This window comes from Phaenicophaeus curvirostris, chromosome 5 (genome assembly GCF_032191515.1).
Source record: "Phaenicophaeus curvirostris isolate KB17595 chromosome 5, BPBGC_Pcur_1.0, whole genome shotgun sequence".
In the NCBI taxonomy this organism is placed as follows: Eukaryota; Metazoa; Chordata; class Aves; order Cuculiformes; family Cuculidae; genus Phaenicophaeus; species Phaenicophaeus curvirostris.
The window spans coordinates 16,908,601-16,932,389 of NC_091396.1; the positions used below are offsets into that span (position 1 = coordinate 16,908,601).

The 23,789-nt window shown below is 42.0% G+C and overlaps 1 protein-coding gene across 3 annotated transcripts in view; it reads left to right on the forward strand.

Moving 5' to 3' along the window:
- OSBPL5 (oxysterol binding protein like 5) overlaps positions 1-21,459 on the forward strand; it is a 180,400-nt gene extending 158,941 nt beyond the window's left edge. For all 3 annotated transcript variants that reach the window (XM_069857726.1, XM_069857727.1, XM_069857728.1), the window contains exons 10-22: positions 3,066-3,250; positions 4,662-4,743; positions 5,366-5,464; positions 6,421-6,517; positions 7,438-7,536; positions 8,784-8,881; positions 11,242-11,331; positions 14,077-14,213; positions 17,231-17,416; positions 17,933-18,071; positions 19,222-19,351; positions 20,040-20,142; positions 21,186-21,459. In XM_069857726.1, coding sequence (XP_069713827.1) covers positions 3,066-3,250; positions 4,662-4,743; positions 5,366-5,464; positions 6,421-6,517; positions 7,438-7,536; positions 8,784-8,881; positions 11,242-11,331; positions 14,077-14,213; positions 17,231-17,416; positions 17,933-18,071; positions 19,222-19,351; positions 20,040-20,142; positions 21,186-21,321 — 1,581 coding nt within the window. In that variant the 3' untranslated portion in view covers positions 21,322-21,459. The remainder of the gene's footprint in view (positions 1-3,065; positions 3,251-4,661; positions 4,744-5,365; positions 5,465-6,420; positions 6,518-7,437; positions 7,537-8,783; positions 8,882-11,241; positions 11,332-14,076; positions 14,214-17,230; positions 17,417-17,932; positions 18,072-19,221; positions 19,352-20,039; positions 20,143-21,185) is intronic.
- Positions 21,460-23,789: the final 2,330 nt, after the last annotated feature.

A 23,789-nucleotide genomic window follows, 5' to 3' on the forward strand; every position in this document is an offset into this window, starting at 1 on the left:
TTTCAGTAAAGAATTTTTTCTTAATATCCAATCTAAACCTCCCATGGTAAAACCTGGGGCCATTTCCTCTCATCCTATCACTTGTTACTTGGGAGAAGAAACCAGCACCCACCTCACCACAACCTCCTTTCAGGTAGTTGTCAAGAGCTATAAGGTCTCTCCTCAGCCGCCTTTAATCCAGACTAAACAACCTGAGTTCCCTCAGCCGCTCCCCGTAAGACTTATGCCCCAGACCCTTCAACAGATTCTTATGCTTCTCTTTCAATGTTTCCCTGAGAGTGCACTACTAATATGGAGGAAACAAATATAGGTAAATATATCCTAATTACACCCTGTGTTTCACTGAGTGATAACTTAAAACATAGAGAATGGTTAGGTGTCCCCCACACAGAGTACATTGCTCCTATTTATTTCTCCACAGACTCTATAGCAGGACAGCCTACATAAAAGACCACAAAAGAACATCTCTCCCTTACCACCTTGCAGAGGTGCAGGAGGAGTTCAGTTTTGCCTCCTCCTTTCCACAGCACAACCATCCCCAAGAGCAGCAGTTTGTGGTCTGGAGCCAGCAATCCAGGTAGCATATGTTTGCTGCCATTTCAGATGTCAGGTGTGAGATGCAAGCCCCTGCTGTAAAAATTGTGCTTGCAAGCAGAACTGTTGCCAACAGAGATAAAAAACCCCAACTCCTCTTCTGTGCATCTCTCCCCACAAATCCCACCGCAAGCATACAACAAGTGGTAACCAGGTACAAACAGGATTTTGAATATAGCTGAGAAACTAAGCAACAGCAAAACGAAGGCAAATTCTAACAATTTCTGTCAGCTACTTATTCTGAAATTACCTTTTACTATGTGACAAACTTGTCCTAGAAGTGTTAGTAGGACAGGCTGATACTTTGGTGTTTGAATGAGCCTTACAGAAATGCTGATGTGTGTATGTGGGTGTGTGAGAGATCTCTGCAGTTTTACATTAAAATTAAATAAAAAACAACAGTAAAAACCAAATGGAAAGGAGTATATTTGTACTTTGTTTGGCATAAAACAAGGCTAACCGTAGCGTGGCTGCTCAGACTTCCAGTGGGCTTTTGGAAAGAATTTTCATGTAGCCTTGGCCATTAGATGTTTTGGTAGATTTTTGTTGTTTACCAAGAGATGGAGCTGTTGTCACCTGGGACACACAGATAGGACTAGTTGTTGAGTCTTTTCTCTCTGGTGACAGTAATTATGATAAGGAAAAGTAGGTTGTGTGCAATGACTTGGTTCCCTATCAGCAGTGGGTGGAGATGCATCAAGGTAAACACATGCCAACTAGTAACATCAACTGTCATCTTAAACTGAAGCTGCTGCCCCACAGTCTGTGCATACAGTTCAGATTTGGCAGGACAAAGGTCATAGATGCAAACTATCACTGTTAAATTTTCAGTTTGGCTTGGAAAGCTCATTTGAATGGTGTGCACATATGTATGTGCATCTGTATGTGTTTGAAAGGTGAGTGCTTGTTCTGATGTTCCAGCTTTGCCTTGTTTGCAGGAGGAATTTGAAGGCAGAGACAGGTGTCAGAAGGACTTTGAGATTGCAAAAGCTGGTCTAGAATATAAAAGGACACTTCCTCGGTAGGTAGACTGATAGTGAAAAAAAAAATCCCAAGATTTTAGTTTTATTAAGTTACAAAAAGGATTGTTGACAGTGATGTATTTTAGGGGAAAGCAAACCAGAAATGAGCTGAAGTTGTTCTCATCCTTCTGCACCTTCTCCTTCCCTTTTCATCCATCCCTTCTGCAGCGATTCATTCCAAGTAACACTTGAATTGGTACAGCAGTTTCAACATGGCATTAATTTATATTGCCGATACATGCACACTTTAGAACCTGGATAAGTAATGAAAGTTCTGACAGACCCATATGTATTATAAGCCTTGGCTGACTCTGTGGTATTACGTTTTTTAGTGGTTTCTGTTCCTTCTTGGAGGTTCAAGCTGTGTATTGCATCAGTCTGTCACAAGAAGAATGGTATGATAATGGAAAACCAATGAAGTGAAAAGAACTTTGTTGTTTCTTAATCTGAAATTCCCCTCAGCCCATATGCTGGATTTAATGTGTTTCTGCATGACTAGTAAAAGGGCTTATTTGGAGCCAAAAAGGTAGTGCTGGCAATGCTCAGGTGGCAAATCCTGTTGGGAAATGCTATGTGTCCTCTCCCAAGTGAAGGTTCATTCTAGAAATGTCTTGCCTGAAAATTGCAGAAAGCCCGAGTATTCTCTTTCCTTGTTAAATTATGATGCCTAGGATGAGTTAAAATGACATGCATGGTTGAAAATTTAGTTTTTCTTCCTCCAGTGGCTTGAAAGGCCCATTCCGCCATGTTAAAACTTCCTGAACGCCTCACTGAATGCAGAGAAACTATGCAGTTATAGCTGAAACCACAGCACAATCCCTGGCTTTTTAACCATTACCTGCACTTCTGCAAAGGGCTCTGAGCAGCATTGGGGGCTGCAGTAGTTTTTGTGCACATCACCTGGCAGTGGGGCCTTTATCATACCTACACTACCAGTTTGTCTTATTTTGAACTTGGAGGACTGCTTCCATTCTTTATTTATTACTTGTTTATCTCCTATGATAGTAAATCTTACAGCTTCTCATTTGCTGAGAATGGGACAGAGAGGAGCTTCTTGTATACATCCCACCAGGCTGCAGTGATGCTGTAACAGCCTTGAGCATGTCCACACTTCCTGAGGAACTGCAGTGCAGAGTCCTCTTGGTTAGTGTTGGTCCATGTTGGCTCATCGCAATCCTGAGGTATGACAGTGGCTCAGGAAGAAGAGGTGTGCTCCCAGCCTTGTGCCAGCTCTTGCAGCAGCCCAGGGCTTCTCATAGCACTCATTTCAGTGCTTTGGGGATTCACTTTTCTTGAGATAGAGCTGATGTGTCCTTGCAGTGGTGTAACAGAGCATTCACGCTTGTGCCAGGGCCAGGTATGCCTCATAAGCTTAGACCCTCCAGGTAAATGGACCTGCAAGAAATGGTTTTCCTATTCCTGCCCTGAATTTCCCTTTTCTCATTGTAGACAGGTGAATCATCTCAAATAGAAACAGTCTCTGAGGAGAACAAGAGCCTGATGTGGATCCTACTGAAGCAACTGCGGCCTGGCATGGACTTGTCACGGGTGGTGTTGCCCACCTTCATCCTGGAGCCACGCTCATTCCTTAACAAACTCTCTGATTACTATTACCACGCTGACCTGCTTTCCCAGTAAGCAGCACACAGAGCATGTCTGACATGGGCACTTTTCTTATATTTGTGAAAATGTGTTACGGTGTTTGCGCGATGCTGGCTGGAGTGCATTTGTATGCTTGAAAGGCTCACAAATAATAACAAGGTCACTGGATTTGATGTAAATCAAGCCAGGTGCCAGCTGCAGTGACCCTTTAAAGACAGACTACTGCCAGTAAGAGGCAAGGAAGCAAGGAAAACAATTAAACATAGACAAAACTACCTTTGCACATTCACATGTTTGCCAGCATTGGCTGAAGCTGGCGAGGATTCAGCTCATGACTTTGAGCATTTCACAAAAGAGCTGTGCCACCTTCTGGTGTACTCATGTACAGAGGGGGAGTAGGACAGAGAGCAAACAGAATTGTCAAGGACTTCTGCCCACAAAAGCAAATAATTGTATTGATTGATAACAAATAAGAATCATATTTTAATACCATCGATGAGAGAGACCTGTGGGGACCAGCAGAGTAGAAAACAGAAAATGTTATGCTTGCAGATGGGACCAGCCTTCTCAATGAGACCTGGTATATTTTAAAACCAGTGTGTGGAATATTCAAATAGCAACAGTAAACAATTCATGTTTATTTCACTGGGTAATTTCAGCATTGTGTTATTTTCAAGCCTTGTTTCTGTTTTTTGTAAAATCTGAGGTTAAGGAAATGGTTCTCCTCAGTGCTGAGATCTAAGAGGTGTGGAAGTTTTGTTAAATTAAACTCTTTGTAGTACAGAAGATCTTTCTAAATGCATTTTGAAAGAACTTGTCCAGGTTGACTTTCAAACCTGACTAAATGGTTGGAAATACCAGGAACTCTATTGTTAGTATTTACTTTCCACTTCATGTTTTAGTGGGGAGGGGTTGGATGAGATGACCTTGAGAAGTCCTTTCTAACCTGAGTTAGTGTATGAAATCTCAAAGTACTGAAAGAGGCCATGTAGCACATCAGCTTTAAAGATGTTTTAAGGAAGAGGGAAACAAAGGAAAAGGGAAAAAACTAGAACTGTCTTTGGTCTTGGTGGCATAAGTATTACTGATTTTATGACTCTCACCATACCATTAGCTGTAGCTAAATGCTAGTGTGAGTGGCAGTTCCAGATTAACACACTTAAATGTCCAACAATCCTGATACTCTCCTGAAATTTTATTAGCCTTTTGCTGGAGTGCAGGGCAAGGGGCACCACTTTTTAAGAGTTTTTGTGTGTGTTGTGTGATGTACATTATTAAAAAAAAAATTATTTCTGCTGGCAGACACCTTCTCATTGGCAGCAGCACAGGAGGTCTTTCCCATTAGTACTGGGGAAATACTATTGAAATTAATGCTTTTATACTGGTATGAAATGAATGTGGTATGTGAACAGTATGAAGAATGTTTTATATCCTGTCCTACAGGGCTGTCCTTGAAGATGATCCATACAGTCGAATGAAGCAAGTTGTGAGGTGGTATCTGTCTGGCTTCTACAAGAAGCCAAAGGTAAAAAAATTCGTGAAGTTGGGGTTGTAACAGGCATTGAAATCTTGTTATGGTTGTGTATTTCTTTAGTGCCTTTCCTTTGACACTTTACATCTTCTATTGTTCAGACAACTTTGACCATTACTTTTAAAATTGAGTTGCATTTGGTTTCAGAGTAGATATTGAATGCAAAATAGTGTTGATCAACCTTGGAGCCTTTGCACTGGGCAGTTAAAAGGCAACACTAGTCACCAATAAATAACATGTCCTAGGATACAAGATTTTTCCCTTCCTTGACAGCAGGTCTCCTTTTTCTTTTTAGGCCTGTTGGTAGCATAGTGCCATGTTTCCACATCATTACACACCTGCTGCATATAGTAGCAGAAATAATGAATTTTGATCATCTTGTAAAGCTTTGATCAGGCAGTATTGAAGATTAAGTTAGTGAGAACAGCAGATGAATCCATGGCTCAGATTAAAAGATTAAATTAAGAGGATACGTGTAACCAGTTCTTCAGTTTTATTCTTGTGATTTACTTAGTTTGAAACATGTAGTAGAAAAATATGTTGTTTTGTGGCCATCTCTGTAGAGGTGGATTGCAAATCTTCATTTATAGCACATTTTGATTATTTTATTTTTCAGGGAATAAAAAAGCCATACAACCCTATTCTGGGAGAGACATTTCGCTGCTGTTGGTTTCACCCTCAGACAAACAGTCACACATTTTACATAGCAGAACAGGTAAGTTGGTCAGGTGCTGCGAACAGCATGTACCTCTGTACACAGGAGGTATAAGCATTGGAATATGCCCCTCGTCTTACCCGAAGAGAGGAACTTGGAGTTTTGTGTAAACATCGGGAGTCGGACATGTGGAAAACTAGCTGCAGATCTCTTTTCCTTTTAGATTTACAGGGATTATGTGAGCTTTGGTGGGCGCTCATGACATAGAGCCATGTCTCCCATACATAACATTAGCCTCTTCCACAAAGACCTTTCCATGGGATTCTGCCTGATTGTTTCATGCTGTTAATAAAACATGTTTTGTGTTGCCTCTGTCATAAGGGGCATAGAGCACATAACCAAATCCTACCTTCCCTCATTTCTAAACTTTCTATAATTATTTTAATGGGATTAAATTGAGAGCTTCTCTCAATGTCTTTGAGGATAAATTAAGGGCAGAGGTCACAAGTAAACTGGCCTGACAAAATTTAGTTTGAGATTTACGGTATTTCTAAAGAGATCTGAGAACCATGTGGACTTTGGTACAGGGACTCCCTGTGTCACATACATTTTTTTCCTATTTAATCAAAGAAAGTTTATTCTGTTTTATTTTGTTTCAGCCATTGCATCCATTTTGTGGAGGTTATGCAGATGCTGCCAAAACCAACTTCACTGTCATTTACTATGTTGAAAATCTGACAGTGTACCTGTTGGCCTAAAGTGATCTCAAATGCACAAGGACAAGAAAATATGGGATGGAGGAGAAAGTTTACATATATGTACTCACATGTAATGTTCCCTTCCTTAACATTGAGGTTAATGGGATAGATGGGGTTTTGAGGACTCTGCTTAGTCCTACAGCCTACATCTTACATCCCTAGGGCATGTGTAACACCACGTGAGGCTGTGCATGCACCCGCCACTCCATTTAGCCTGTAAAGACTGCTGTAAATGACCTGTGCCTATTTTTCTTCTAGGTGTCCCATCATCCGCCAGTGTCAGCTTTTCATGTCAGCAATAGGAAGGATGGATTCTGCATTACTGGCAGCATTCTAGCTAGGTCCAAGTTTTATGGTAAGGCATTAAGCCTAGGCATCTTCCAGGGAACATTGTGGCATTGGTTTTTGGTATGTTTTTCAATCACTCCTGAGTATGTTGAGAGTTAAAAGCAAAGAGATGCTTAAGAGTTCTAACACCAGGACATCCTAATTCCTTGCCTTGGCTCTCCTAGGTTTTCCCCATTTCCACTATTTCAGATTAGAAAAATTGATAGATAGAAAAATTTCAGATAGAAAAATCGAAAGTTTTAAAAACATGGTTTTCAGAAAGCAAAGGTTCATAAGAATGTATCAGCAACTGGCTGTCAGACTACTTTGCATATGCTCACAGATGATTCATTTTATAGATATCTGATTATCCAGCTGACTTTTGCAGAAGTCTCTATATAAATGTAACTCTTTATCTAGCTCTCAGATTTCTGAGTTGAACCCTAGAGTTTAAAAATGTCCTCAAATCTTTTAATCTCAATGGAGACAGCACAACCGCAGGCTCTGAAACAGTGTTGCTATTTGAAATCAGTTTTTTGTTTAGACCCACACCTCTTAAGTACTGTCCTCTGGTAAATGTATTTGTTGTAACACTTGTAAATAATCATTGCTGTCCTTTTGACAATTTTATTTGTTGTTTGGGATCATACATGTGAGGAAAGCTGTGAGAACAGAAGGACCAGAAAAACTTGTAAGCATTGGAACTGCTTTCTGCATCCCACTAATGACTTATTTAATCTACTGCCCTTGCTGTAACAGGGCTTAAATGCCAGAGCAAATATGAGTCGTAGAGCAGAGAATTTATTACTTTTATAAAGTAGGATGAGTGACCAAGCCTAACATGCATTTTTTAATATATATGTGCTTTTTAATTTTTTTATTTTTTAATATTTTTTGATTTTTTAATTTTTTTAATGTGTTCTTTTAATATATTCTTTTGAATTCTAGGTAACTCACTTTCTGCACTGTTGGATGGGAAAGCTAAGCTTACGTTTCTAAACAAGGGGGAAGATTACATAATTACTATGCCGTACGCCCACTGTAAGGGTAAGTTATAACTGCTCAAATAGGAAGCAAACAGGCAAAATAATGTACTAGTATCTTACTGATTAACTTTGCCGTGGCTCTCTCCTTTCCTCTTGAATACCAGGCACTGCAGGGACTGGTAATTCCAGGGAGCACTTGCTCCCCACGTGAGTCATAGCATCAGCAGAAGACTGGCAATCCTTGTTGAAGTCTTTTTGATTTGTCTGTGCAGAGCTGAGGACAGAATTAGGCCCATCTAAGTTAGTTTTAACACTATGTAGAATCAAAAAATACCATGTATATGCACTGCAGATAAAGTAAAGACAGGCAGAATATGAGTACATTTCTAAGCTTCTGAGAACAATAAGTTTTTCTACTGTTAAGACTGGAATTGTTTAATGTATTCTCTGGCTTTTTGAAACTAAAGGAAATTCCTGATTTCTCTCCTGATTTCTTTGTTACTCTAGCCATGATGCTCGTCAGTGTATGAGCTGCCTCAGTGAGGCTGTTACCATGTGGCTTTGCTCTGTTGAGCTAAATGTGCACTGAGGCCAGGAGACGGCTGCTGATTAACTGCTGTAACTTTGCATTTCTCCTTAGGAAGCTAAGCATTGGTGGCATTTCAACCACAGTGGTAAAATCACTCCTGTAGCAGTTTGGTCCAGTTTGGGGGGTTGAATATTTTTTATTTTGACATATTGACCTCCAGTATTTATGGAGGGTCTAGCTACCTGAAAACAGTAACTTCTGTAAATCATGCCCTCTGTCAACTATTCCTGTACATAGATCTTTCTCTTGGCAATTTTTCTTTTTTGACAAATGACCTTTCAGAAAAAGGTAAGCATATGTAAAAAAGAGTCCCCTACGTGACTGCTAGTCCCTCAGATTCTGCTGAATCCCGTTACAGCTCCTTTCTGCCTCATCTGCCTGTAAGAAGTGGCTGAGTCTATATAAGCACTACTATAAATGAAGTTGCTAGGCAGAGCTTTCCTTGTTTTTCCTTTCCTACTTTCAACTTGCCACAGATGCACTATCAGAACCTATGAGTCTAGCTGTTTCCGAGCTGATGTAATAAGTGCGGAATGTGGACTCGGAAAGATTGTTCATGTTTATAGTAAAGAGCCATTTCTTGGGAACTTGGGTTTCTGTCTTTTCAAAACTTTAAGACAAGCAGCAAATCTCACAGTGTTTCAGTGGAAGCCAGTTTGAGTTGGGAAAGCAGATTCCTTCCATTGGCGTCTCTCTGAAATCTCTTTTTACCCTTTCAGGACTTTTATATGGCACAATGACAATGGAGCTTGGAGGGAAAGTTACCATCGACTGTGAGAAAACTAACCACAGGGCAGAACTGGAATTCAAGCTAAAGGTAAGGGACATTGTAGCCCCATTTTGAATGGGTCTCAGGCTAGCCCATGCACTCCAGGCCAGGTTTGACCAAACACACCAGATCATTTATGAATTAGCAATGTATGCATGGACATTGGTGACCTACCCAGAGAGGAGGCATTGTCCTGCAGTCAGTTCTGTGTAGTGCAATGCAATTTGAACCCAGGAAGCCTGAGTTTTACACGACTCGTTCACCAACAGGCTACTGGCCAAACTATGTTATGAATATTTGACAATGACAGTGTGGCTTGTGTTTAGGAATTATTTTGCTTGCAAACAACCTTGAGGTTTACAAACTACTTTGAGGCAAGTTAGAATGTGGATTTTCAGTGTAGCTTTTCAGTGGCCATCGCATACATACTCTTGCTTTGCAGGTATTGTTATCGTTATTGTGTTGCCTAAGGCTTGCGGGATGTTAGGAAAGCGGCCATTTGCAAGCAGATAATTTTGAACGCCTGTCACACTGATGAGTCAGAGTGTCATTGCCTGATTTGTTCATGTAGCTAGTCCCTCCCCTAGGAAGCCTGGTGATGCAGGGTTGTGGTATGCAGATACAATGGAAACATCTTGGAGCATTCCTGTAGTCCTGTGTGTTAAAATTTGTGAGGGAAGATGATAACCTGTAACTTTTCTTGGAGAGTTAACTTTCTTTTTAAGGAACACCCACTTCTTTTCTGTTCCAACAAACAGTTTCTTGCCTGGGCATAAAATGAAAGATGGAGAACTGACAGCCTGTAGGACTTTAGAGTTGCAGCCTTAGCCAACAGAAATGTAAGAGATTACTGGGGTTAGGGAAGTCTTTTGCAGACTGTGTTTTTCTGGGGCAATAATATTTTTCTGTCTTTATTTCCCCTTGCAAAGTGAACTGTTTCCCCAGGTACTTCCTTAACATTTCCATATACTTGTCTTTAAAGCCTGTTCTTTCCATAGGCCTGACTTACTGTGTTGAGGCCAATGGAGTATTTTCCTGATGTCGGTCAGTATTGTCCCAAACCTACAAATACTTCAGAGCTTAAAACACAGACCCTTATTCTCTGGCTTGAAAACAATACAAACATGACTCAGAAAGGTCCCTGTGGCTTAATTACATGCTCTGCTTCGAATATTTTTTAGCCATCTCTTTTAACAGAATCGTGAGAAGTTAAAGGTAGATCTCATAAATTTGATACTAATTTAGATATAGAATCATAGAATCATAGAATAACCAGGTTGGAAGAGACCCACCGGATCATCGAGTCCAACCATAAAGCTGGCATTTTGGATCAAAGAGAGCTTTTAAGTGAAAGTCTTGGAGCTGGTTCTCAGATATTCTATCTTTTAGATGACATGACATATGCCATAATGAATTGTTTCTGATTTTCACAAAAAGACTACTGAAATTTTAAGGAAAATTCTCATCCTTAGAAGTTCAGCATATGTATGTTTAGATAGTCGGCCAAATTGCCTATTCGTAACCTGGCAGAATCTTAGGCTGCATACTTCAGCATTAGCAATGCCTTTCTCTTTGATTACTAATAGTCTTGTACTATATACCCATATATATATATATACCCATTCTCTGCTGGATTGCATACTTTGATTCTTAAGGTACTTGTGATTTCTTTTTCCATGGGTGTTGCAGGAAATTTGGTTTTATATTGTTATTATAAAAAAAAAAAGGTCCTGGGCACAAATACTATTGAAAAGTAGCTGCTAAAATGTCTGAAGAAATGTGTGGCATGAATAGAAGAGCTGGTCACTTTATCACTGCTGTTTCCTGTATTTGGCAGGCAGGGGGTGAGGGGATTTTTCCATTGTTCTGAGAATCTTTTCCTTGTCTCAGGAAATGCCCTTTTTCTTTTTTTGTTTGCTGCTGACAAGAGCTTCTTCACACTGAAGACAGATGCAGCCATCAGCAGTACCACACATGAGCAGGAAAAGTCACCAACTGCATTAGTGCTGCTCCTTTTCTTTGGACAAGGCTGCAAGAATAACGGTGCAAACTGTAATGTGATTCTGGACAACAGGAAGGACTTGCCCACATAGATTTATCCCCGTGTCTAGCTGACAATAGATGTATTTGCAATGAAGGCGAGGCCTTACACTGCTGGATGTTAATGCACCTGAAGTCTTATCTCCCTTCCTGCAGCTCCCACGGTGATTTTGGTATTGCACACAAAAGGAGGTGGGCACAATGCTAGACAGTCAAAACGCATGTTAGAATTCACTCTGCCTTTGCCCAGAAATAGTGAATATCAAGCAGGTTGCACTTCCCTTCCCTCCTGCTGCATCACTGTGTTTGTCTCCCTTCCAGTTCTCACTGGACTGATCATATTTTCTGTTTCTGTTCTCCCCTGACAGCCCTTCTTCGGTGGAAGCGCAAGCATTAATCAGATCTCTGGGAAGATTAAATCAGGAGAAGAAGTGTTAGCAAATCTCAGCGGACACTGGGTAACATACAAAAACTGAAGTTGCTGGCAGTTTAAGTGCGCGTGGCGGCAGGGTGCGTGGGAGGACTGGCAGCCCTTGGGAAGGCTCCCTCGGTTGAAGTGAGGGCTGTGGAGGCCCATGTCCCGCACCTTCCCACCATCCCCAGGGAGTGCAGGCGAGCAGAGCTTTCCGGGCCACACCTCTCAAGGTCATTTATGCTTCAGTAGTTCCATCCACCTGCAGTGGGAGTAACACTTGCACTCCCAGAGTCTGGGACAGAGCTGAGACCAGTGAGGCACATTTCCATTAAAGCCAGCGGCTCTGTATTTAGCGTCCCAGGCTTAGGACAAGCACTGGTGGCAGGAGACATTGTGTCTCATGCATGATTGTGAAAACCATGAGGCTTCCTTTTGTCTTATGTTTAATACTTCCCCAGCTACGGCAGTATCAGGGAAGAACTTCATGGCTTTTAAAATTCATTGTTTTCATAGCAAACCTTTATGATAGAAGATAGTTATTCCTGTGTTCATGAGGTGAAGGACCAAGAAACAGATTCTGTGAGAGTCTATCTGTATGGGCAGCTCAGAATAGTCAGCAGAGCAGCTAGCACCTTTGCAAACCACGTATCCACAAGTGAATCACTCAGAGGCATCCTTAAGCCAAAATCCAGCAAGAATAAAGTTGCATAGTGAAGGCTGTAGACTAGAGTTTTGTTTGGAAACTCCTGGGAAAAGCAGTGAGCCTTTACTTTGGACTGAACACTTGGGTGTTTGTCTCAGCTACATTTAGAAACCTACATCTTCATTATAGTTGACCTCTGTTTTCTGTCCAGTCCACAGAAGTTGTCACTCCTGAGACAAGGTTTGTCTCATCATAAAAGAGGTATTTAAAGTAGGTCAGGTGAAATGTGCCTGGATAAAGCCCTTTCTAAAGTGAGGTCCTAACCATGGTGTAGCCTTTGGCATTGGACTCCTTCCCTCAGGAAATCTGTCTTTTTACATAAAAAAACTAATGACCATTTTGAAATTGGGAGATTTGCCCTTTCTCAGTCGATACAAGGAGACTTGCTCCCTGTGCTTCTCCAGTTTGAGCTCCCTTTCCTGCAGGATGAGCCTTGGCAATTGTCAGTGGTGCTAGACTGTGGAGTTCCTTGTCTGTGGTGGGTCCTGTGAACACCATCCACAGCAACATGAAATCGAGTGCCCCCCCTGGGGTGCTGAGCCACGTTGTTGTGTGCTGCTCAGCTTTCAGCCTTCAGTGTTTGGGTCTGATCAGCCTGAAAATAATTTATTCCTCCCTTGTTCTTTGTGCAGGTTGGTCGTGGTGCACAAAATTAGAATGATGTATAAAAGAAGTTAGATGGCTTTGAAAGGGTGGCTCCGTAAGCTGCTGTTTGCAGTTGCATGCTGTGAATAGAGTAGCTGCTGTGCAGCGGTAGGGATGCTGTTTGTTCTCCTCCCTCCCTGCTGAGGACCTGCAGCCTGAGTTCTGCAGGCTTTTCTCTGGCACTGTCCAGTTTCCTGACAGAAACTCTCACAGCTGAAAGGTTCATTCTCTGCCTCAGGACCTGAAAACCTACCTGAATAAAGAAGGGAAGCAAATCCCAATGCTTCTCAGCCCCAGAATCAGATCAGTAGCTGAGGACTTGTATATATAGGCCCTTTAGAGCTGCACGTAGTAATGTTTGATAATGGCTGCCTGCCTCCTCCCAGCCACAGCTGAGGGGCTCTTGAGGACCCAAGATCTGTCCTGGCACTGGCATGTGGCACATGGCAGAGGAAGTCCTGAGGGAGACTTTGAGGAGGGATGAAAGTCCCTCAGGGCTGAGGGAGTTTCACAGCTGAAGATGCGGGAAGTGGACTTTGAGACATGCATCAAGGGGCCATGGCAGCGGAAGAAATGAAGCAGCTGAGACACAAAGAAATCAGGCAGCAACAGGCAAAGCCAATAGCAATGACCTAAATAAGATTTGCATGATACTTATACCATGTCCAGGCAACTGAACAGCACCGATGCACATGCTGTTCAGTAGCTGTGGTCGTCTGATTCATTCCATTTGTAGTCAGCCTCATGCTGTTTGCTATATCCTCTCTAAACTACCTCGTCTGGCTCCGTGGCATTGCTGTGTCTTTGAGCAAGGCTGAGAAGCAGCTTAGTTAAGCCAGAACACAGCAATACTGTCTGGCCAGCCTCAGATCAGGAAGTGCTGCTTAACAGTTGGTTGCCAAGTAAATCGGTGAGCAATAAAAATTAAAGAACCCTGAGATTTTGAAGTACTAAATGAAATTCAAGAGCAATAATAGGAAAACCTGGCTAAATTGAAGAAAAAAAAAAAGTAAATATGAAAGAGTATCTCAGTTTTAGCTCTCCATTCGAGAGAGGATGGTATTTCAGTAGGTCTGTGTGAGATTTCAGTGTTGAGGAACAGAAGAAAAACTGGAAAATGAGCCAGGGTTCTTGTTTATGTATGCTGGGTGGTACCTGGGAGCATCTCAGGGCTTCTAGGGGTACCCTTGTCTGAGGACAAGACTAACAAAAGAGACCGGGTCCCTTTCTAATTCTTTTCTGATTAATTAGTCAGTGTTTCCAGGAATGCCTCGCCTCATTTATTTTACAAATTTTAGGAAGTATTCAGTGAGATTTAATGGGATAGGGGAGGAAAGAAGCTTCTAACCAGGCCCTATGTCTGATCATTATCCAGAAGCAGCTTCCATTTGTCAGGATTATTTTCTGCCATTAACCTTTTTGCTTGATTTTCCTTCTCAGGATGGGGAAGTGCATATAAATGAGTTGAAGAATGGGAACATGGAAATGTTCTGGAACCCAACCGGTGAAGTACGAAGACAGAGACTGAAGCGCCATATTGTGCTATTTGAAGAGCAAACAGACTTTGAGTCGGAGAGGTAAGGAGCTCTGGGAATGCTTTGCTGCCACTTCACCACTGGTAGAGGAACTCGGAACAGAAGGCTCCAATTCCTTAGCACAGTCCTGGAAAGGCAGGGACCTGCTTTGCCTGCACAGATTACCCAGCCATTTACCTGTTTTTTTTTCCAGTCTACTAACTCTGGAGTATTTCCATGAAGTATAACTCTGAAATAACCAGGGATCTGGGCTGAGAAATAAAAGACGGGTGGATGAGGTGCTCAGGGACATGATTTAGTGGTTGACAGGAATGGTTGGACTCCATGATCCTGGAGGTCTTTTCCAACCTAGTGATTCTGTGATTCTGGGTGTGATTTTGTCTGCTAAAATACCAACTTTCCCTGAACTCCAGACATCATGAGCAGAGTCTCTGTAACTGCTGGAACATCTTATGGAAAGGCAAGATATCAATCTGAAGTCAGCTGTCTTGTTAAGAAGAGTTGTTTCAAGCACAGGCTCTTAAACTAGATGTAGGAATCATGTGGAAAGTCCTGGCATGAGCAGAGCAGTAGTTTGAACCACATAACAGGATTTTGTGAGAGAATATAATTAAACAGATCTTTAACCCTGCCTCATAATCTCAGCTGAGATCTCAAATGAAGTCTGCACTTTTTTTTTTTTTAGAGTAATCTAGATTACCTGAAAATATAGTCCTGGCACATGACTGAGGAAATGGAGGGAATGATTTCCTGATGCAATGCACATCGCAGAGACAGTTCTTGAGCAACAGTTCTGGACAAACATCATGTGGTACTGGCTTCAAACCAATTTGTCCTGCTACCTCACCATTATCATCAACCAGTGCCAGCTAACATTCCAAGCCAGTACATGCAGTTTGCTGCCTGGCACTGGATTACATTGGCCACTTCCCTATGGGCATCTAATTTTGTTGTTGCATCATGTCACACTACGAAAACTCCCTTTTTTATGGGTAAAGAAAGGGGTTGCACAGAAGTGAAAACACATTAACATTTAATTTGTTCTGGACAGTAGAGGACAATAAGGTGTGTATTTATAACTTAGAGTTGTGCAGTTGCCATTGTCACAGAGGAGAGCAGACTGTAGCTCATTTCTGTATTAATCTTCTGAAGATTATCTTAAAGCAGAAGAGAAATCTTGGTCTTGCAGACAATCCCCATTTCTCTGTTTAGCAGGGTACTGCCAGAGTTTACTCCCTTTGCTACATCAGAGTTTAATAATGATGCATGCATCAGGGGTGAGAGGCGAAAGAAAAGGTTCCAGAGATCCCTAACAGACATTCCACCTGGCTGGTAGTTGCACGAATAAATTGCCATCTAATCCAGGTTATGTTCTGCCTGAATTGCTTAGTCTTTCCTGTAGAGCTGAAAATCACCCATTTTCACAAATGCTAGAGACTCTCTGAAGCTCATACCATTATGCAGCTCACCATGGAGGGTCTTATTGTCTGACACATACAGCTCTTTATGGAGTAATTTGCCTTTGTCAGACAATTTTGTATTTGTTCCTCTGAGGTTCTCAGAATTAGAGGACTCGCTACATTCCTTAGAAATTACTTCCTATGCCATGCAGTATTTTCTCAGGCTGTTATTTTCATTCCTCCCACCCCCATCACTTTAAGTTTAAATTGAGTTTCCTTCCTTTGTTTTGGGGAGAAGAGATTCATACACAGGAAAATATGAGTGACGTGTCAAAAAGGACAGGAAAGTGTTCCTCTGCCGGCAGTTACTGCCTTCAAAGAGGCTGCTTTTTTGGAAGTGCTGTGTTAACATATGGTTTTAGAAATATAATGAAATAATCAGTATCACTTTTAAATTAAGAGCTTTACCGCAAGCTCCAAATTAAATGCAGTACTGTACCCATTTTCTAAATGGCGAACTAGTGTTCTGTGGAGCTGGGACTACTGGAACAGCCTGGATCTCCAGTGCGTATTCTAACCACTAAACTACTCGGTACTGTTTTGGGAGGGCTAATCTCAGAAGTATTTCCAATCTCAAATGAAGATTTAAGTGCTTTGATTGGAAGACCTGTTAAGAAACCTGTCACAGCTTGGCTGTAGCTAAAAAAAAAAACAACAGTGATTTTTCTCTTGTAAAAGGAAGTTCCTCTTCTCAGGCCAGAGGCTCAGTGAGACATCATGTGAGAGATCACGTATCTTTTGGCAGCTGAAAACAAGTGCAAGTGAAAGCCTGTGTTTGTCCTTGCCATTTGTGAGCACAAGGACATGTCCATTTTTTGCAGATTGGACCAGCTTCCTATGAATCTGGTTGCTAATCCTAATTAGAAGTGCAACATGGCATATTTAGCTGCAAGCTGTGCACATGAATTCGTTTTCCAATGCATTTAAACTTTAAATATAAAGCCTTTGGTTCAGGAATAGCCATTAACACAATGGCTTCTAAACACAAATGATTAAAAGGGCAAGGCAGATAACAGATTCTCCATTATACATTAATTGCCTCTAAAGAGACCACTGACCTTGATGAATTGAGTGTAATTGTCATAAAGTTCTCATAGACAGCACTGAAGATTTTAGTTAATAATGCAGGTGATGGGGAAAGTATCCCTGTTCTTCAGTAGATCATTGTATACAGAATTCTCTTCTGCCAAATGATAGGCGATAGGACAAGAGGGAATAGCCTCAAGTTGCACCAAAGGAGTTTCAAATCGGGCATTAGGAGAAAGTTCTTCACTGAAAGGGTTATCAGGCACGGGCACATTCTGCCCAGGGAGGTGATTGAGTCACCTTCCCTGGAGGTACTTAAAAGACTGGTGGGTGAAGTGCTTAGGTATATGATTTAGTAGTGGATGGATAAGGTTGAACTTGATCTCAAAGGTCTTTTCCAGCCTAGAGATTCTATGATTCAGTGTTGCCATTCTCATGATGTTCCTTTAATTTACAGGCCAAAACTGAGCCTGAGCAATCTGGTTACAGTTCCTCTGGAGTTTACCAGTCTCAGCTGGTGAAATGCGTTGTTGGTTTTAAGGTGGTTTAACTTGCTTTCCTGTTTGTTTCTAGGCTTTGGCAGCATGTTACCAGTGCAATAAACAAAGGTGATCAACACAAGGCGACGCAGGAAAAGTTTGTGCTGGAAGAGGAGCAGAGGAATGCTGCCCGTGAGCGGAGAGAGAATGGCACAGAATGGAAACCGCTGCTCTTCCAGCATGATACCACAACTAACGAATGGCACTACAAATATGAGGAGTGAGTGTGGGCTTAGGGGCTACGAACAGACCTCACTGCTTAAGTCCTCAGGGATGTAAGCAAGGTTACAGACCTGTAATTCGAGTCCTGCCATTCCCCAAACTATGCCCTAGGCTTGCACTTCCTGAGTTCCATGTAATTATTAGAATACATATTCCTGATACTAATTGGGAATAGCTGGAAATGAGAGTTTGGCAACAGAAAGTCTTCTCTGCCGTTGGTACAAATCTCTATTGCTGCAATCAAATGTAAGTCATTTAGCAGAGGTTTTCTGCATTGTGCTGTCCTCACGTGGCAAGAAGGGTGAAGCCTCTGGAGTCTGAACATCCCTCATTTGTTGCTAGGAACTGTGAATGCAGAGGGATGTAGCTGTTACTCCTCAGGCTGCATCTGCAGAAACACTTGTTAGTGTCAGGAGTGAATGCCTGTCCTGATGCATGTGGAATTGGTGCATTCTCTGACCGTACCTGGTGGGATTCTTGCTTTTCTGATGTTTTTTTCCTTTGGTTTCAAAAGTTTAAGACCTTGGGATCCTTTGAATGACATTGCCCAGTTTGAGAAGAATGGGATTCTTCAGACCATGGAAAGACACTTATCAACAAAGATGTCAAACCACAAAGCAACATGCATAAACAATCAGATTACACGGCACAAGGTAAAATGCCTGTTTTGGGGAATATAATATTCTTTAAGACTGTTTAGATATGTAGCCTTTTTCTGCAGCATTTTCATATAAGCACAGCATAGGCTGAAAGGTTTGTTTGGGCTATATGTTGCTTACAACTCTAGATGTGCAATATTATACCATCATTAACTTCAAGTAATGATAGTTCTTGGTTGATGTATCGTATTCATTTTGGCATTTTTATTTCACCCAGTGTTAGTGACAGTGACTCTTATACTGGGTTTTGCACCTGCCTGAGACGAACTTTATTTTCCAAATCAGAAAACTTCCTGTAGTGAGGATGTGGGCAAGGTTTTGGAGTACACAACTGAGATCCTGCAACTTCAGTTTTGGTCTTTGCCATCTGTCTTAACTTTCTTTTAGATTAGACAAGAAACTTCTTTCTGTCCTCTCCCTTAAACAGGGATGATGCTTTCTCAGTTTATTGCATTCATCTTTGGAGTAATATATGTCATTAATAAAATGCTTTGTAAATGTAGGACTGCTGAACTAGCTAGATATCACCCACATTACATTGAGGAACTTGTATATTATTATGAACACAGACTTTTCTTATATAATACCCCAAATCTGAACATCTCTGAAACAATGGGAAAGTCAAAGTTAATAACTGCTTTTCAGATCCTCCAGTAAGAAGTATTTGAATCAATGCATTTAGTTTACCCATTCAGGGAGTAGGGAGAAACTTTCCAAAGTACGCCTAGAATTTAGGTACAAAAGTTCAGTGATGTTTAAATCTTTCAGGCACCTTCTGAAAAATCATCCCTAGGAAATTTTATTCTAAATTTTTTTTCATCCTTTCTCTTATGTGTCTGGTTGGCAGGTGTGCAACTTCGTGAAACAACTATAAAATTCATCCCTGTTGTGTGTCAGCTAAAGCTGCGACAGGAGTAATTTGGATGGGTGTCTTAAGGATGTTGACGTTTGAGGAAATGCTTCTGTACAGTGCATATGTGTAATATCCTTAGCTATCTGCCAGAAGACCAACTACTAGGACCTGCCCAAAAAGCATTTAAACTTTGCAATCTCACAAATATTCCCCAGCACCCCAAATTATGGAAGACACGAGAGTCTTCCATTTGACAGTAACTGAGTCTCTTTTAATCCCTGTTTTATCCAGAGGTCTGCCAAAGACTGCAGACGCCGCAAAACCAGTGATCAGCCATCCAACCACAGCCAGAACACAGAGAGCAGCTCAACAGAGAGCAGTTCAACACCAGAGTCTGTGCAGGAGCTCTCAGATGATGATGGCAAGTATTTGTGTGTTGCTGGGTCAGGCTCTGATGTTCTTACCCTGTTACCATATTCCTTGAGCCAGCCCTTGGACGTATCCCAGCCCAGTTAGTACTGTAGGCCTACAATCCACAGGCAAACACAGAGAATGTTGTGCTTTTGTATTTTCCTTACATACTTCTGCTCCCCTGTCTGCCTTATGCTGTTCATGCCAAGAAGGATTTCCCAGCTCCTGGCACAAACATGTTGGGGAGATAAACTGAAATTCCAGTAGGTATAAGCTGGAATGAACACTTTAGGAAAACATACTGACATTCCAATTGACAGATAGGAAACAGGCTCTGTTTCTCATTCCCTTTTGTCAGGTGTTTTTGGAGGTGACCTTGAATGTTTCAGATATGGGGGCAGGTGTGAGCACCCCATTCCCCTCCCCTCAGCTGTGGAGGACGCTGCAATAATTGTTTCCTGGGAGCCAAGAAGGGGCCTCAGTCCACTGTCACAGGACCTGTTCCATTGACCTGTGTCTTTAGGGTGGAAGGTTCTGTTCGCTTGTCTCCTTCTCCCCATGTTTCCTCCTGAGAGCATTCCCTGTCTGTGACAATTTGATCACAGCCAGCCCCTAGCTGCGTGAAACTGTTTTGTGCTTTGTCACCATCACCAGAGATAGTGATGCAAAACATAATGTCCTTCTATACTTTGCTGCAGGGTTTGAAAGCCTGTGTGCTCAGTGTGGGAAAGAAATGAATCACCTGAAGGAAATTCATTCAGCTGTTTTATCCCTACAGAAAGCTCAACAAGACATACGCAGGTAACTGTTTTCTCTCATTGAATCAATGATCTTAAAGAGCTAAAAATAACCCGTGGGATTTAACTCCACTGCAGCCTTTGGATTGTCCTTATCAGCTGCAGGGGGGCTGGTAACAACTTTTTCAATAGGTAACCTATTAATGCACTGGAAGGAAAGGCAAAGCCACCTCCTGCTTGAAACAGTGAGGAAATCTCTTCCTCCTAAGACTCTTATGGGGCAAAAAGCATCACCTCGGCATGTTAGGCACCTCTTGGCATTTACAACTGCAAAACAGCTGCAGGAATTGGGAGGGTCTAGGCCAGGTCCTAGCTATAAATAAATCTCTGCTAGGCAAGAAGGCATGGAGTCTCCCTTCTCATCAGGTATGTTAGGAGTTTGCTCATTTTGCTGCAGAGATGCAGCTATGTGGTTTGAAAACTGGGCTTCATGGGTGAAAAGCACTACATTCCCACTTTTTTTATAAATTGCTAGTTGTTATCTGTGGGAAGCAGTGAGCACACCCACTTAACTTGCCACTGGCGGAGGGCTTCACGCAGCAGACACCTTTGGGGAGGGACGGTATTAACTGCTATATCCGCTCCAGGGAGCCCTGCTGATTCCCCACTGCATGAGGAGTATTATCCTGCCCTCTTAAAGCTTCAGTGGAGGGGATCAGCACATGAGGCACAGTATTTCTGGATGCTGGAGCCATTGGTGACATGGCTTTAGCTCTTCTCTGCTGCTCTTGGGGCGCTCATGGCAAGTACTTGTAGTTGGGAAGGTTAGGGCACAGGTTTGCTGGATGAAGAGATTTCTTGGGGTGTGTGCTCTAAGAAGGGGTTTGAACGCCTTCTCATGCCAACCAGCGTGCTCTGCCTGCTCCAGCAGCACACAAGAGTGCTTATCTTTCTGTTAAGAGGAGGGGAGGTAAAGTCTGCTGTGTCTATGAGGTTGTCCCTGAAGTACAGAGATCCCTCCTAGTGTAGAAGCTCTTGAGTACACGCACATGTGTGAATGCACACCTCTCTCCAACACACAAATAAATATACTGCTTTCTTTTCCAGAAACCTCAGTGCTCTGAACAAAAAGTCCTTCCACAGGAAGGTCTCTTCTGAAAGCTTCCTTCTGGACTCTCGCTGTTGGTTTCTCCTCTGCATCTTTCTTACGTGTCAACTATTCATTAATTATGTCTTCAAATAAAATCACTATGTTTGGCAGCAATAATGGTTACTGGCTGCGGGAGGGGGGCCACTCGCGCAAGGAGCCCAGCGAGGCACCAAAGCACTTTAGAACCAACGCAGCAGAGGTGGAAGAAAGTTGAAAAACAAGGTTAAAAAGGGACCTAGGAACCTGCAAAACTTTGTTCCTGCAGATTATGTCATTTTTGCCTTTTACATGTACATCTTCAAGGACCTCTTAACCTGTATGGGCCTTAATGCTGAAGCCAAATGTAGCTTTAATTGTGCAATTTGTTTTCTATGTCTTGTCATATTCTGATGCAATTAATAATTACCCAGCAGTATTGGTATCCCCAAAATGGTAACTACCCCAGTGTTTTGGAACGGTCACACCACTCTGGTTCATAGAGCAACTGGGGAGCTGTAAAGAATTGATGTTCACGGTGCCTGTTTGGCTGGACTTGATTGTGGGAGGGAGAACACTTGATCCAAAAAATCCACCCCTGGGATATTAAGTCATGATATGTTTTGTCAGCACACACAGAATGGGACCTCAGGATGTGTTTTGTTTTCCATTCCACGGGACTGTAAATACGCACAATTTCCTAGAGCCATTCCTCTTTAGGAAACGGGAAGTATTCAGTGAAAGCTCCTTGTTTGATTATGGAGCTGACTGGTGTCCTTGGCCCGGCCCATTGAGTGTGATGACATACACGCCTGTTTGTAAACCCTGTCACTTATTATTATTGTTATTATTTGCTATATGGCTGTTTTATAATGTCCTACACTAGCATTGTAGGGAGGAATCCACTGCCCCAGTAGAGGTGAGAAGGATGGGAGCGATATAGGTGTTCGTGTGTGTGGTTGTAGGCACATTTATTGTTAAAGGTCAGGAAGGAAGAAGGGTTTTGCCACTGCATTGTCAGCTCTGTTAATAGTCTTCCTATTTTACACCATTTTTTAAAGTTTTGCAATATTTTCTGTAGACTGCGGACAATACTAAGCCTTTCTTTTCTGGCCTGAAGTAGTTCCAAGTGGTAAATACTGCTATATATACAGCCTTAAAATACTTAGTGGTGGTGCCAGTCTGGGCTATCTTTCAATGTAAATGTTTCCAAATTTTTAAGTACATTCCTTGTCATATTCCCCAGTTAGGGGAAACCTGTTTGTGCTCAAGATGTTGAAATAAAACTACACACAACTTTCAGTGGTGGTCTATCTGACAAATTATTTGTGTGTTTGAACTCAGTTTTGTGGTTTGTAGCATTTTACAAGCAAACAGCTCTTAGGCCATGCATTTTAGAGAAAAGCTGCAGTAAAAGGCCTTCAAGAATCTCAGACATGGGCCATAGGTTAGAACAGCAATAGTGTTTTGATAGTCCTCTGGCTCAAATTCTCCATTTGTAGCAACTTCCTCAGAACAGAAAGAAAAGTAGTCGCCTCGATTTTTACTGTGAAAAAGTGCAGATTTGTCTTGGACTTAGTAAAACTTTATATTAAGGAGGTAACCTGATGACAGAGAACAGATAGTTCCATGGAGAGAACCACAGCTCTCTGACATGAACAGATAGAAAAAGAGCCAGCATCCAGAAGCCAACATTCAAGAAATAAATCACAAATAATAAAGGGTGAGAGTGATTTTGTTATTAGCAAAAGTCTCCAGAAAAGCAAAGGATTCTTCTTCAGCAATCCTCCTTGGAAGAATGTCAACATTATTGATCCGCACCATGTGCCTTTTTGAGAGATATCCTGGTTGCTCCTTTCTAGAGAAGTCTGACCTGTGCTACATGTGATGTAAAACTCGTTGAGAGTTTTACTCTCCGTGAGAGTTCCCCTGCCCTCTGCCTGTGAAAACAAGTCTGGCCTCTAATAATGCCTGCCTGGCTATGCAAAGTCCCGTATGCACCTTGAAAGAGTTTGCTCCTAATGTTGAGCAAACACGTCTGCTAATTTCCTGCTGAAACTTCCTTTTGTCCAAAAAGTTGGATCCATGGTGTGGCCTGCAAATAGCCAGTCTCACACAGCAAGTCAAGACACTGATTTTAGTTCAGAGTTGCACAAGGCTGGGTGCTCACTGGCTTTCCTCAAATCCAGCACAGCTGACAGGAGCCTCCATGCTGGTTTTGTTACAAGAGCTACAAAGTGAACATATGCCAAGCACTTCCCTCTACAAATGATTGGTTAGTGATTTATGTATCATTGTAATACAGTTAAATGTGGTTCATCATATATGCTGTGCATATTCATTGAGTTGGGGTCTGCTCTAAAGACACTTTTCCTTTAGCTTTCTCTGCAAAAGTGGCAATCTTGATGACAAGGCCTGATTTAATATGCCTTTCTTTGGTCCAGATGTCCTTTACATCAGATTATGAGTGCTTTGATCTTTTACTTGGAACAAGTTCTACTGTTCTATTTAATACAGACAAGTGTCACTTAGTCTCTTATTGCTATCCAGGTGCTCAGATCATTGCACGCTCTTTTGCAACACTC